The sequence below is a fragment of the Phascolarctos cinereus genome, unplaced genomic scaffold (assembly GCF_003287225.1).
Source record: "Phascolarctos cinereus isolate Bilbo 61053 unplaced genomic scaffold, phaCin_HiC Scaffold_8;HRSCAF=390, whole genome shotgun sequence".
NCBI classification, from domain to species: Eukaryota; Metazoa; Chordata; class Mammalia; order Diprotodontia; family Phascolarctidae; genus Phascolarctos; species Phascolarctos cinereus.
The window spans coordinates 9977928-9992124 of NW_027556291.1; the positions used below are offsets into that span (position 1 = coordinate 9977928).

At 47.5% G+C, this 14197-nt stretch overlaps 1 protein-coding gene across 5 annotated transcripts in view; it reads left to right on the forward strand.

The window, feature by feature from the left end:
- PCDH19 (protocadherin 19) overlaps positions 1 to 14197 on the forward strand; it is a 114648-nt gene that overhangs the window by 66035 nt on the left and 34416 nt on the right. For 3 of the 5 annotated variants that reach the window (XM_020963454.2, XM_020963455.2, XM_020963457.2), the window contains one exon: positions 6055 to 6227. In XM_020963454.2, the coding sequence (XP_020819113.1) occupies positions 6055 to 6227 (173 nt within the window). The remainder of the gene's footprint in view (positions 1 to 6054; positions 6228 to 14197) is intronic. The other 2 variants (XM_020963456.2, XM_020963458.2) reach the window with 1 other exon arrangement.

The following is a 14197-nucleotide window of genomic DNA, read 5'->3' on the forward strand; positions in this document are numbered from 1 at the left end:
CAACCCTCAGGCCTTCTTCAAAATAGGCCTTTTCTCAGGAAAGCTGCCTTGGTGGGGAATTGGGTTTGTAGCCTGGATCCCTAAAGGGGAAACATGGGCTTGTCACAGACATTGTTTCCACTAGCTGCCAGGGAATGAGGCCTTTTGGATGGTCATTTTTGAAAGCAGTCTCTTCTCTGCTCAGAACACTTACTAGCCTTGTAGTCAGCCTTGCTGGAGGGTTGGGTAGGTCTTGAGGCCCAGGAATCTTGAAGACAGGGTTCAGTCATAGACTTCTGAAGAGCACGGCCTTGATTTGCTCAGCTGACAGAGGTCTGAGAACTTTGATTTGCCATTCCCAGCAACTCTCTTCATCCTAGCACTCCCCCAACCCTGAATGCCCAATTCTCTGCTTCCTACTATTATTCATAATGATAAGCAGCATTTCAATAGCGCTTTCAAGCTGTCAAGTCCTTTGCAAACCTGAGCTTGTTCGTACCTCACAACAACTCTGTGAGGGAGTGACTACACAAATATTCTTGTTGTTGTTGTTATTCTCTCTATCTTATAGCTGAGGAATGTGAGGCTCAGACCAGTGAAGTCATTTGCCAGGGTCACACAGCTAGTAACTGTCAGAGGCAAGATTGGAACTCAGATCTTGCCTATTCTAAGTCCCGATTCCCACCCACTGCACCCCTCAGTGTACACTGGAGAGATGAAATGGCACAGCCATTCCACCACTTGGATTTGGCAATGAGTGAGGCTCAACCAGAGCTCTGAAACTCCCTAGAAACATCCAGTTTGCATTGTTCCTGGGTCATAGGTTTATAGATCGAGAGGTGGCAGGGACCATTGAGTCCAAACTCCTCATTTTTGAGATTGGGACGCTAAAGCTCAGAGTGGTTAAGGAACTGTCCTAAGGGCACACAGGAGGAAGTGACTGAGCTGGCAGTTGAGACCTGGTCCCCAATTCCAGACCCAGTGATCATTCGCTCTATTTGCTTGGCCTGTCTTGTTTTGGCTTGGTTTTCACCCCAAATGTGACTGTGACATAAAAGTTCTGCCAATGGACAGTCTCTCCTGATGCTGCCTGAAATCCAAGTTAGCAGCACTTTCCTAGCGGCCACCTTAATTGAAAAGGAAACATTTGAGAGGTTGGAGAAGCCTGCATTTTTTAGCTTCCCATTTGTGGGATAGCAAAGCTGAAGATGGTAGGTGGTTCGCTTGGTTACTGTGGAGATACCAGAAGGCTTTGTAACATAATGAATCTGGTTCACGTCCTTCTTTGGGGCTTTGAAGCCCTGGGTCTTCTTGAGACTGAATGATTGGGGACAAAGCATTTTGGTAGCAAAGTTCCAGGGAAACCTGTCTGTGATAGCTTTTAGGGGCCTTAGCATTGCATTTCAAACATTCAATGTGTGGAAGATGTAGGAGAGTAGGGCCTAATGCTGAATAAAAAAAAAAAACCTAAGCATGATCAAACAATTCTTTGGTGGTATTCAAAAGCAACTGCACTACATATGGCTTCCTACAGACCCATTTCCATGCATGGGAAATGTTCCCTTCCGAGGCAAGTCTGAACCCCATCACTGGATCTTCATCTAAACATTTCAATCTCCATTTATTTTGCATTAAAATAAAAATCTGGCCAACTTTGAGGATGGCTCTCCCAGCTCTTCTCACTTTCCACCCCTGGGGGTGTGAGACCTGGATGCTACCTCCTGAGCCTCAGCAGCTGACATTTGCTAGCAGCTGGTCATCTTCCTAGTCAGTGACCTTGATCCCATGACCTCTCTAGCACAGCTGGCCCTTCTTCAGGGAGCTGGCCAGGATTCTGAAGGAGGAGCTGGCCAGGACTCCGAAGGAGGAGCTGTTCATTCGACCCTCACACAGGCCAGCCCTGGGAACTGGAACAAATCACTTCACCTGGCTGAGCCTCAGTTTCCTCATCTGGAACCTGGAGCTCCTAATGCTGTTACTGCCTGCCTTCAAGGGCTGTGGCAAGGACCGAATGAAATAATGGCAGTATAATCTTATTAAAGCTCCATGTGACATCCCGGGGCGGCCAAGAGCCCTCCAGGAAAAGCATCTCGAAGGGTCCACATGTGACATTGATTTCCTTCCTGCTCCTCTGAGTGATTAAGCCCATTAACACCACTTTACACCTGTTGTGAAAGTCCTCCATTCTCTCCTGCCGTGCCCTGATTGGGGAGGGGTAGTAGGCAGGGATCAGAGCTGCAGCTGGAAGGAAATTAACCAGGTGGAAATGAACAAGGCAGTGAATTAGTGGGGGCAGGGAAATGGGGACACTGGCCTCGTGAGCCAAGGACTGGGGGCTCGTGGCCCAAGCTGCTTCAATCCCTCTAAAAATCTCGGATTCCCAAGCACCTCCTAGCCACAGATTTCAGTTGGGCCCCACAATAACCCTTCAAGGTAGGAAATGAAAGTTAATACCTCCAGTTTCCAGATGAGAAAACTGAAACTTGGCAAGGTTAAATGATTTGCCCAAGATCCTGTGGCTAGTGAGTGAGTGAGTGAGTGAGTGAGTGAGTGAGTGTGTGTGTGTGTGTGTGTGTGTGTGTGTGTGTGTGGTGGGTGGCCTAGCCCAGATCTCTTGATTCCAAGGAGATCACCTTTAACCCAACACCCAAACCTCTCATGTAGCCCATAGTAGGTACTCAGCACATATTTTGAATGAATGGAAGGGAAAAGGAAGCTCTCAGAGATCTTTTATTAAAAAGGTGTTACCACCCAGTTACACAGATTCTGGAATGTAAACATTTGAAGAAAACTTGGAAATCATAACAATCTGACTCCTCATCTCTTCAGAGAGTGAATTGCAAGCCATTGTAACCTCTCTGCCCCATCCTGCAGGACTCTGAGCCATATCCCCCAGGAAGCCTCCCCAGGGGGCTGCCCCATATGCCGGGACTTCCCTTTGTGTCTCTAGATATTGCCTAGATACCAGTGGAACCCCCAGGCTGGCCACCCTGTCTCTTCACAGTCAGCCATCTGTCTCTTGACATCACGTCTCTTCTCTCGAATTCTCTTATCTTGTGCTGCTGATGTTCATACCCACCATTAACGTCTCCATTGATCTTCAGAGACTGTGGGATTCTATGACTTGCAGCTGATGTAGCATCGCTAGAAGAATACTGATGCTAAAGAGATGAGTTTGGGAGAAGCTTGGGGGTCACTTAAAGCATTGCCCAATTTTCCAAAGACTGTCTAGCCTGCTTTCCTTCTCCTGTTCAGACCTGGGCCCAGCTCATTGTTCATTTGCAATTGCTGCCCAAGATCTGTGTATTAGTGGACCTACTCTATAGCCCATCCACCCAAATATATATATCATGATCTGGACAATAGGCATTCTTCATCCACTTGAATTCTCTTGTATGGATGGTTAGGCCAAACTCTTTTGAGTGATCATGGATCTCATTTAGGAGGCTCTAATGGTCTTCTGGGGCTTGATGCAATTAGCTGTTTGTCACCTACAAATAACATCTAGAACATCTCATTGTAATTGCTGAGACATATTCATTAAGCACACATGTGTGTACACATACACACATATACATATACATACATAACACACACACATATGTGTAGAGAGAGACTCAATCACCTAGAAAGACTTGGCCCTTCCCCTTTGGGACCCTTATATGTCAGACAGGATTCCCTCTAGCTTAAGGCTGAATCGGTGCTAAGATCTGACTAATGGTTTTTCAAGGCTTTCTTCCCCCAGGAGATACACAGGCAATAAAGAAAATGAAATCAGCAATTTTTATGCTGGACATAAATTGTTATTTGCTCAGGGTATTTGCCGGGCTGCTCTATAATTTGCAGCATCTTTCCTTCTAGGTCTTAAAAAACCTTACACAGCTCCATTCATTACACCCCAACTAGCCTTCCAAGGTGAGGGCAAACGGCTCTTACTTTGCCAGATTGGCAAGCAGAATTCTCAGCATGTTAACTGGTGTAATGGCCACTCGCGGCTTTTGCAGAGGAGAACACACACAGACATGCATGTCACACAGACATTCATCTCAAGGACTCTCATCCCTGGTTTTCCTCCTAGTAGCTGCTGATCTTTGTTTAATCAGACTGCTTCTCCTTGTAGTTCTGGAATTCATGGTTAGCAGCCCTCTGGCGGGAGACAGTGTACTACACTAGTAGAGAGAGTGCTGGGTTCCAATCTAGGCTCCATGTGACAAGGCACTTTCCTTCTCTGGGCCTCAGTTTCCTCAGCTGTCAAATGAGGAGGCTGAACCAGATGGTCTTTGAGGTCCAGCATTGTATCATGCTCCATATTTCTGTCCTGTCCATGGGGTTTCCTTGGCAAAGTGAAGTGACTTGCCAGGGTCACACAGTTAGTAAGTGTCTGAGGCTGGATTTGAACTCAGGTCTTCCTGGCTGTAGGCCCAGCTCTCTCTCCACTGAGCCACCTAGCTGCCTCTTATTGATTGATAAGTTACATGAAATATTCCACTAGGCCAGGAAAGAACCTCCAACTTGGCAAAGAAGGTAGAGAGTTGTGTTTTCTCCTCTCTTCTCGATGGGCAACCTTGGTCATTATAATTCGACGACTTTCAGTTTGTTGTTGTCCTTCCCGTTTCTATTACTGTAGTCACTGTGCACCGGTGTTCTTGGTTCAGCTTCCTTCACTCTTCATCCATTCGTGTAAGTCTTTGAGTGCTTCTCTGCGTTCTCCGGGCTCATTGGTTTTTGTGGCACAGTAATTGTCCATGACTTTCATGCACCACAACCTGTATAGCCATTGTTCACTCCATAAGCACCTGCTTTGTTTCCAGTTCTATGCTACATTGCCCCATTCTTTGAATAGGATTCCTTTTGATCCTGGGGAGAGGGTGACCCATTGCTCCATTGTGTCAACACTAATGCTTTCCAGCCCACTAATTGAATGCCACCAACCTGAGCCCCTTAGGAGCCAGGCCAGGTAGGGTTCCAGGCTGAGACGATCAAGTAGGATTACAGTGTCCTCTCCATAGGAGGTCCCTTTTCCATAGTCTAATGGAGCTCACTGGAATTCCCACATGTGCCTCGGCTCCCCTCGACTGACTGGGAGAGGGATTCCGTACCCACGAGGTACTTCAGATGCATAACTGATGGCCTATGGTCCAGAACAGCTAGCTGGAAGCCATAGCAGATGGGGCCTCCTTGGATATACCCTATGTTTTTTCTTAAGGCGTGGTGGCAGCAGTGATGGTGGCCAGGGCCACTTCTGTCGGGATGGGTTCACACAAGCCAAGAGACATTTACCTCAAATTCTCTCTGAACTGAACTTAGTTCAATTCAATGAGCATCTGTTAAGCAGTATGGAGAGATATAGTCAGGAAGCCCTGGGTTCAAATCCTGCCTCTGACATATGCTGGCTGTGGAACCCTGGGCAGGTCACCTACCCTTACAGTGCCCTGAGCCACTCTCTAAGCTTAAAAGTTATAGAGGTGTTGCTCACCTGCTTCAGTAGAGTGGCTATTCATGCCAGGGAGTTCCTCATTGCAATGAAATCTCATGTCTTGACCCAAATAGATGCACCAGGCATGATGGGAGACCCTGGACTTCCAGCCAGAGCTCTGTTGTCCTTGGCATCTCCCGTCCCTTTCACGTACCAGGCTTCTCTGTCCTCCCTCTTGTTTTCTTTTTTTTGTTCAGTTACGAAGCTGACCCGAAGTCTCTGCGCCTCCTTTCCCTTGGTTTCCAATTTCTATCCCCTTTCCTTTTTTTCTGGAAGACACGCAGCAATCCTTTGTTTGTATGAGGATGAAACAAATCCTGCTGTAATTCTCCCTCTTTGTGGTGATTGTTTCCAATTCGTAGGGAATTCTAGTTGCCTATAGGAGTGCATTTGAAGATGAATGAATGAAAGGGTAAGCTTGCCATGGTGGAGTAGCCGAGGCAATTCGGAGTTGGAGCTATTAAAGAGATTCCCCAGCACACATCCAGGCCATGCAAGGGCTGGCCTGGCTTCAGGGCTATGACATCATCCCCAGTTACAGGAGACTTGCCTGCTCAGCCCTGCCATGATAGTAAATGACTGTTCTTTCTCCAACCCAGCAGCTCCACATTCAAGGACTTGGAGGGGAATAGCCTGAAGGACAGCGGACATGAGGAGAGTGACCAGACCGATAGTGAGCATGACATCCAGCGGGGCCTGTACTGCGACACAGCCGTCAATGATGTCCTGCATTCCAGTGGTGCCTCCATGGGTGCTCAGCTGCCTGACCGTGGTAAGTGCTGAAGGGGTTCAAACCCCACATCCTGTGCTCTGGGGAGTGGCCAGGCCATCATGGGGTGGAGGGGGCAGCAGAGGGATTAGCAAGGTCCCCTTGGGGTCACTAGGGAGGCATTGAGAAGGACTGTGGGGTCCTAATCAGGAACTAGTCTCCTCATGGATGGGTGGCAGGCACAAAGAATGTAGCTGGTTCTACTCTTTAAAAAGCTGAGCACATGGACTGCGTGTCTCCCGTTTTCTAACCATGTGAGGCACCAAGCTACAAAGAGAGTGCCTCTTTTGTCACAGGGCAATGGCCCTCTTTGCCTTTGGATTCAAGGCTTGCTATGTGAATTTAGCCTGTTAGTTGAGCTGAGGAGAATATGGAGCTAATGAAGCTAAAGATGGGGGCTCTCTCCCCATACAGAGGTAACGAGGTTTCACATGGGGAGAAATATGGCTCCAGCCTTCTCACAAATGCAGATAGGGATCAGGGAGGACAGGGGATAGCCACAGAATGAAAGTGGGGATGGTTCCATGAAAACCATCCCCCTACTGGAAAGATCTTTTAAAGCCCATGGCCTCCACGTGGATGACAATGGAGGATTATAATCCTAACAGGGGAAGATGACAGTTTTTAGAAACTGGGCCACAATCCTTCAGCAAGGATTTTTTATGAACTCTGCCAAGGGCCACAAGGCAAGCCAGGCCACGCCTTAGAGCTCAGATGAACTTGAGGGCAAATGTCACTTTGTAAACATCCTACTGATGCAAATATACTCAGAAAATAGCCTTTCCTTCTCAATTCAGAGGTTGGGCTTCAGCAGAGCCTCAGGAAGCCCCGAGATCTCTTGAGATAAGCCAGGCTGCTGAAGGAGTAGAGGAGGATGGGACAGAATATGGTTATTATGGGCTGGGCTTCAGCCCTTTCTGTTTCCCTGGAAACATCGTTTAAAGCTTTTGTTTTGACTTCATAAATGAAGCCAAAAGGAGAAAATAAAGGGTGTTCATCTCTATAGCAAAAGGTTTTCTTTCCAAAGTAGGAGAAAATGTATGGTCTTTAACAACCTCCCACAAACAAAACTAAGAAAGAGCTTCCCCTCCCCGCCTTTGGAAGGAAATCAGTAGAGAAGTCACCTCCCCATTAGGTTCTGCCAACTTTCTTAATTGGTCAACAGTTGAATCAAATTGAATTGAGAAGGCACTTTCCACTGAACCTTACCATGGCTAAAGAGGGGAAGAAATGAAACATGTCTATAACTCTAGACCTGGAATAGGGCCAATTTCATTCTCACAGTATGTCATAGGATTCAGATGGATATGAAAAAGGGTGGTTTTTTTTTTTAATTAAATGTGTTCGTAGTGGAATGAGGCCAAGAATGGAAGAGTTCACCCAAGAATGGTCAGGGGTGGGGGGTGGATGGAGAAAACCATCTGCTTCCTCCTTTAAGCAGTTATTCTTGCTAAGCACAAGTGTTCTCTTAATGTCAGTGCCCTGGTGAAATTCCCTGGGACAACAGAACTATAACTAGGGTGGGGTGATCAGGGCATTTCACCAGGGTACTCTTTCTTGGCCCTCCCTATCCAGGCTCCCTGACCTGACCCCCCCCCCCACACACACATTGAGACCTTGTGCCTCCTCACTCTCTGAGTTGAATTTGTCTTTAAACGTTTGAGGTCATGACTCCCATTGTTTGCCCCGGTTATATTTTGTCCTTGCCTGGCCACAAACACTGCTGTGTCTGGCCCTAGAGACATTGCAGAAGGCGTTTCTGAGAGGGTGGATCTGACAAGTTGTACCCGGTCTACCAGTGTGGCTCAGCTCATAAGCGGGAAGGTGAAGGAAGAGGATAAGCATTTATTAAGCACGTATTGTATGCCAGACACCGCACTAAATGCTTTACAAATAGTACCTTGGGAGGTAGGTGCTGTTATTATCCCCATTTTACAGTTGAGGAAACTGAGGCAAAGAGAAATTAAGTGACTTGCTCAGAGTCACACAGCTAGTAAGTGTCTGAGGCTAGACTGGAACTCAGGACATTCTGACTCTAGGATCAACCCTGTATCTGCTGTGGTGCCACCTAGCTGCCTCTAAAGAGATCTGGTGGTGTTCGCCCAAGCTGTGTAGATGCCATTCTGATCCAGTTGCGACAGGGGCCCAGAGTTGGGCAGCTGGGACTTCCCACCCAAAGGTGGCCCGCAGCATGGCCCAGACTCCTTGAAGCTGACATCTCTTTCAGACACTGGGCTCCTGCAGAGACTCTCCGTGGCATGTGTCTGATGCCTTGGACCTGTGAATTCCAATACAATTCTGAACTTGTCCCACAGACTCCCTTGCCCACTCACTACAAGTGGGGCAATTACAAAGTGGCCCCTCAGAGCATCAACAACCAGTCTCATGATGCCTCGCCCTGCTCTCTGGAGGGGTTTATTCGGGACCCAGGCTCAGCCTGAGGACCTGGAGGGTGCCTGGGAGAGCAGGTATCTATGCCAGGGCCCCTGTGGCGTCCTGATTGTGCTGGTGAGAGCCCCCAGAAGCTCTAATTCAATTGAATTTAAGAAATAAAATGTAAGTGCTTACTATGTTCACAGCCCTGTATTAGGTGCTAGAGTTACCAACACAGAAAAGAAATCGTCCCTGCCTTTATGGTGCATACCCTGATTCCTAGGTTCAGAGCCTACAACTTGTATGCAAGTTAAATAAAGAATATCCCAACCCAGCCCCTGGGACCCCTGAAGGAGCCCACAGCTGCTTGGCTATGTCAGGGAATGGGGTGGAGAGGAGACCCTGGGCTGATTGTGGGCTTTCCAGGCCTACCATGGTCCCAACCCAATTGCCAGCAGCCCCTCTGGAACTGCCTCTTCTCTTCTCTCAGGTTTGGCCACATGGGCACAGGGCAGTGGCCGGCACAGTGGGAAGCAGATGGAACAGGTCGGTCGGTCTTAGCCCTTATTTCTTTCATGGCATGTCAGCCTCTGGCCTTGGCACATATTTGGATAGTGAACTGATGGGGCATCCCGGGGGGATGGTCATTTGGTATGTCCGTTTATTTTTTCCTTGAGCAGGAATGAAATGTTAAAACGAGCCAGAATTCTGAAGAACTGAGTGTTGGAGCTGGAGGCCAATGTATGTGACTTTGTTCCCATCTTCCTGGGAAGTCCCTGCACTCTGTGCTTCCTGTCAGGGACAAAGGCTTCCTCAGGCTTGGTCTTTATGGTTTCATATACTAGCAAAAAGGTTGGACAAGATCCCCAAGGCTAATGGCTGACATGCTCGGACCACTTGCGGGGCCAAAGCACTTTAGGTTGTAAACACCATGAGAAGAAATCCCATCCCAGCCTCTTGTTTGCAGCCAGCTCTGAAAAGTCAGGTGATTGGAAAGCACTTTGTGAGAGCTCAAGGAAGTGAGTGCCTAGAATTGACCAGTTCAGCCCCAGAACAAAGAAACCATGAGGAGCCAAAGTTGGCCTTCCAAAGGCAGATGGCACAGAGGCGCCATGGAGCCTCTCTGTCTCTCTGTTGGTAAATCAACAAAACATCTTGATGGGCTGGGCCTGGGTGACCAGGAGGGAGAAGCTCCATAGTGAGCAGCTTCCTGGCTTGCTAATAATAATCTTGGCCTCACTCCCAGCAGGCCTTAGGACAGGCCCCTGGGTCAATGAACTGGCTGAGTCCAGTTCCACTTGTTCCCAGACAAAGGAATCCAAATTGCTCTTTTTGGTGCAATGAAGTAACATGTCTCTGTTTGTCTTCACTATTGTGGCCACGTAGTGAGCTCTTTATTGTCATGGCTATCTAGAAAAGGAGGTGATAGAGAATACTTTGTCCTGTTCTTCCCACTAGAATATTGCCTTTTTTGAATGTCCTCTCTTTAAGGCCCTCAGACTGCCTTGTAAACAAATAAGTGATCCCCCCTGAGCTTGACACTTTGTCTAGTTCACTCCCAAGAGGAACTTAATTCTAGCCTTGGGTACAGTCCCCAAGGCTCCTGGCCAGCACTGTTTAGCCCCACTAATTTCTGGAGCACCACAGATGCTCTGTGTGCAGGGAGCATCCTTGACAAAGAGAGGTCCCCGTAAGGAAGTGCCCAGGTTCATTCCTTTATTGACTATCTCCTTATGCCTGAATCTGTTCAGACTGGGTTTATCACCTTGACTGAATTGAGCTTGAATCAGTGGATGTCAGGGGCTATATCTGGGATCAGCTAAAGGAACTTGGGATGCTTAGTCTGGAGAAGAGAAGACTTAGAGACTTTAAGACTTGGGATTTGAAGATGGATCACCTGAAAGAGGGTCTAGGCTTGTGCTTGGCCCCACAGGGCAGAATCAGGACCAGCACTCAGCAGAAGCCGGAAGAGACCAGCTTAGGCTGCACAGCAGGCAGACCTTATCAGTGAGTTCTGGCCACAAGGGGCCTGCACTGCTTGGGGCCATGGTGCTTCCCCTCCCTGGAGGTCACTTGGCAGAGAAGTTGGAGATCTGGGGAGCTCTTTTGGGAGATAGGGGTTGGCCTCATTGGCCGCCGACATCTCTTCTAGCTGAGATTCCATGATGGCGACCTATTTGACATGACTTGGGATTTCCCATTAGGCTTATTTAAATGGAGTCTCTGCTATCACATAGGGAATGTAGCCCAAGTTTGTCAATTCCAGCCTCGTGTCTGGTGATTTTGTCTGTTTCAAAACAGAATCCCACCCAGTCTCTCTTACCTTATGATCTTAATTATTGATTATAAATTCATCAGCTGAAAAGATGACTCTAATTGCTCTAATATGGAGTTCATTACAACATTGGATTGTTTCCCCTCCCCTGGTAATTGACACCAAATGGATAGCACAGACAGACATGCTCAGGAACATTTAGCTACTGGTACCAAGCAGACCTACCTAGAGTGCCCAAGTGCCTGAGCGCTGTTTGCTCGGCCTTTTTACTCACCTACTTTATTTTCTGGTTTCATCAGCTAAACTTCATTCAGCAAACGTGTTTGTTGGGTTAAAACATGGGGCCGGGGGATTAGATCTTCACTGACTGCAGCTGCTGGTGCAAGCAACCCTGGGAGGCCTATGTGGTAGGCAGCTTGCTGCCATATCCCAGCCTCCCCTGCACATGTCTGCATTAAGACATTTATACTCTCGACATTCACCTTCCCCCCACGTTTGGAATTGCTTCTCCTCCTGCCTTTTAACAAAACGCTGAGCAGGTACCTGAATATCCCTCCGGCTCGCTCCCATATCTACCTGTGCCCCAACTCCTTTCAATTAGTCTCTTGGTGAAATGGGAGGACTGCTCCTCCTAGACCATGCTCCCACTCTGCCAAGCAGGCATGGGGGCCTCTGGGCGCTCAGAGTGCCAGCACCCAGACAGATGTTAGGCAGTCATTGAAAATTCCATTTTATCAGATGAGCATTCACTGTCAAAAAGTTTTATCTTGACTTCAACAAAGAGGTTGATTAGCTCCCCTAGGACCTGAATTAGCATCTTTGTGGCTGTATATACTATTTTGCAATTCACGTAGTTATGCCCCCCCCCTCCACCCCCAGTTCTGCTTGTACAGAATGTTGGATTTTTTCTTGGTAGTGCCTTAATTCTCTGACAAACACACCAGCTGACAAAGTTTAATTACTTTACCATAGGAATGTATGTGTTCAATGACCATACAACCGTAGAAATGATTTTCACGCCTTCAGTGGGGCATCCTTTCACTTTGCCTGAGGCATACAGCACTCATTATCTAAGGCCCCTAATCTCTGACTCCATATACCCCAAATGATGCAGATAATTATTATCTATAAGTCACCAGGTCACTGAATGTGCTAGATATTGCCATTATTAATACTGAAAGTGAAATTGTTTTCTCCATTGGCTCTAGCTTGGTTTGAATCTTAGCTCCAATGTCCACCGTCTTGATGGATTTGAGCAAGTTGCCTTATGTCTCTGGGTCTCAGTTTTGTCCTATGTAGAATACAGGCACTCGATTGACATCTAAAGATTCCTTCTATCAGCTTATGAATTGCGTTTTAAATATATATATATACAAAAACAATTCACACCACGAGAAGAGCTTGAGGTTATTAAAAAGCTGAACAATTCTGTGTTCAAAAAACAAAGGAAATTCCAGCAGGAGGGTCTTCTCAGCAGTCAGAGCGCTGGACTTCATGTCATAATGCCAGGGACTCAAAACCCACTTCTGTGTGAGCCTAAGCCAGTCATTTCCCTTCTCTCAGCCTCAGTCTCCTCACGTGTAAAATGAGGGTACTAACATCTGTAGTCCCAATATGGGAAGTTTGTTGTGAGGTTCAAGTATGACAATGTGTTGAAAGCACTTTGCATGCTTTCCAACGATTATTATGTCCTTTTCAATGAGAGAATGATACTGGCTCATCTCTTGACCCACACCATTTGCTTTTAGGTTTTGAACAGTGCCAGCCTCATTGTAGCAGAGGGGAAAAAGCCCTGCCTTGGAGTCAAAGGAGCTGGGTTTGAATCACAGCTCTGCTATTTACTTGCAATGTGACATTGGGCAAGTCACTCAACCTTTCTGGGTCTTAGTTTCCTCAGCTGTGAAATGAAGGCGTCTGGATGAGGTGCCCTTGGAGGTCTGTAACCTCACGGCTTGTCTTTTCTCAGTGAGCTTTTAGCTGACACCTGCGGGTTGAACATGCTGCTCATCCTTGGTCAGTGCCCTCATGGGATGAGGAAGCCAGGCTCCTTTATTTGTCCCACTGGTTTGGGAGGAGGGGGTTCGTCAACACCACAGGAGTGACTGCAGCTTTAACCTGTCCTATTAGGTCTCTGATGCTCAGCCGAAGACTATCCCCCATCCCCTCCCCATCCACTACCATCCACCTTTCATCTCCCAAAGTGCTGGGCAGGTGAGAAAAGTGACAGGTGAGGGCTTTCCTCTACTCCATCCACATTGCCCTTTTCCCAAACTGGCCTCCTTCCAAAGCATCGTTTATATTTTATTGGCAAGTCAGTTGTGGGGATAAAAGTTGTCTGTAAATAATGGAAGCCTGGCTACCAGCGGTTGTTCTGTGTCCTCATTTTGGCACTGGCACGTTTGTCCAGAAGCTCGTTTCAGATGGGTCTGCGTCCAGTTCAGTCCTGCCTGCGTACAGGATGAGAGGAACGTTCCCATATATTCTGTAGGGCTCCCGATATGTTGAAATGCTTTTCTAGCCCACTCCGAACTTGGAACTGCCTTAAAACCCACTTGTGGAAGAAGCAAAGATGGGTGGCAAGTGACTCAACAGCTCTCAAGATGAGAGCAAGCCAGGGCTTTCATGGGTTATGATGGCTATTAACAGTATCTTTTGTGCCCAGGGCGAGTTTCAGCGAACACGTCCAGACTTGGGCGCATCCTTGAATCAACTTTTTAACACAAGTTCAGCTGAGGCAGGGGTTGACAGAGACCTTGGGAGACAGTAAGGCCACATCCCCATAGATGTCTCAGAAGGAGTGCCCTTGGGGTGTGGTGTACCCCACCTGGTAGCTTTACTTTAATTATTCTTTCTAACTTCTTGCTAAATTCAGTTATTATCCCACTGCTGGAGGAGCACGAGTGCTGTCAAACCCTCTACATTTCAGGGTCTTAGGAGAAAGCCCTAGTCACTCCACTCTAGGTGTGTCCCTGGTGTTATAAAGTCCCACACTATTGAGCCCGTGGAAGGCAGTGGAGGATAGAGGCCATTTAAAAATACAGCACAAGTAGACCAGGATGGAACAGATTGCTTGGGATCTATTAAGAGATTAAGATTGTTTGAGTGGGAAAGCAAAATGCATTTAAAGGGACACTTGGGTGTGATGGGAGCCCTTTACATAGGAATAGATAGTGGCAGCCAGGTTCCAACATGGCACACTGAACGGACAGTTCTGTCCTGTTGGGGGAGGGTCTAACCATTAATCCATGAGGCACCATGACTAATGGATGAAGCCAACAGGAGCACAGGAACCGAGGAGTAGTTCTTTTGCTAGGGAATCATTACT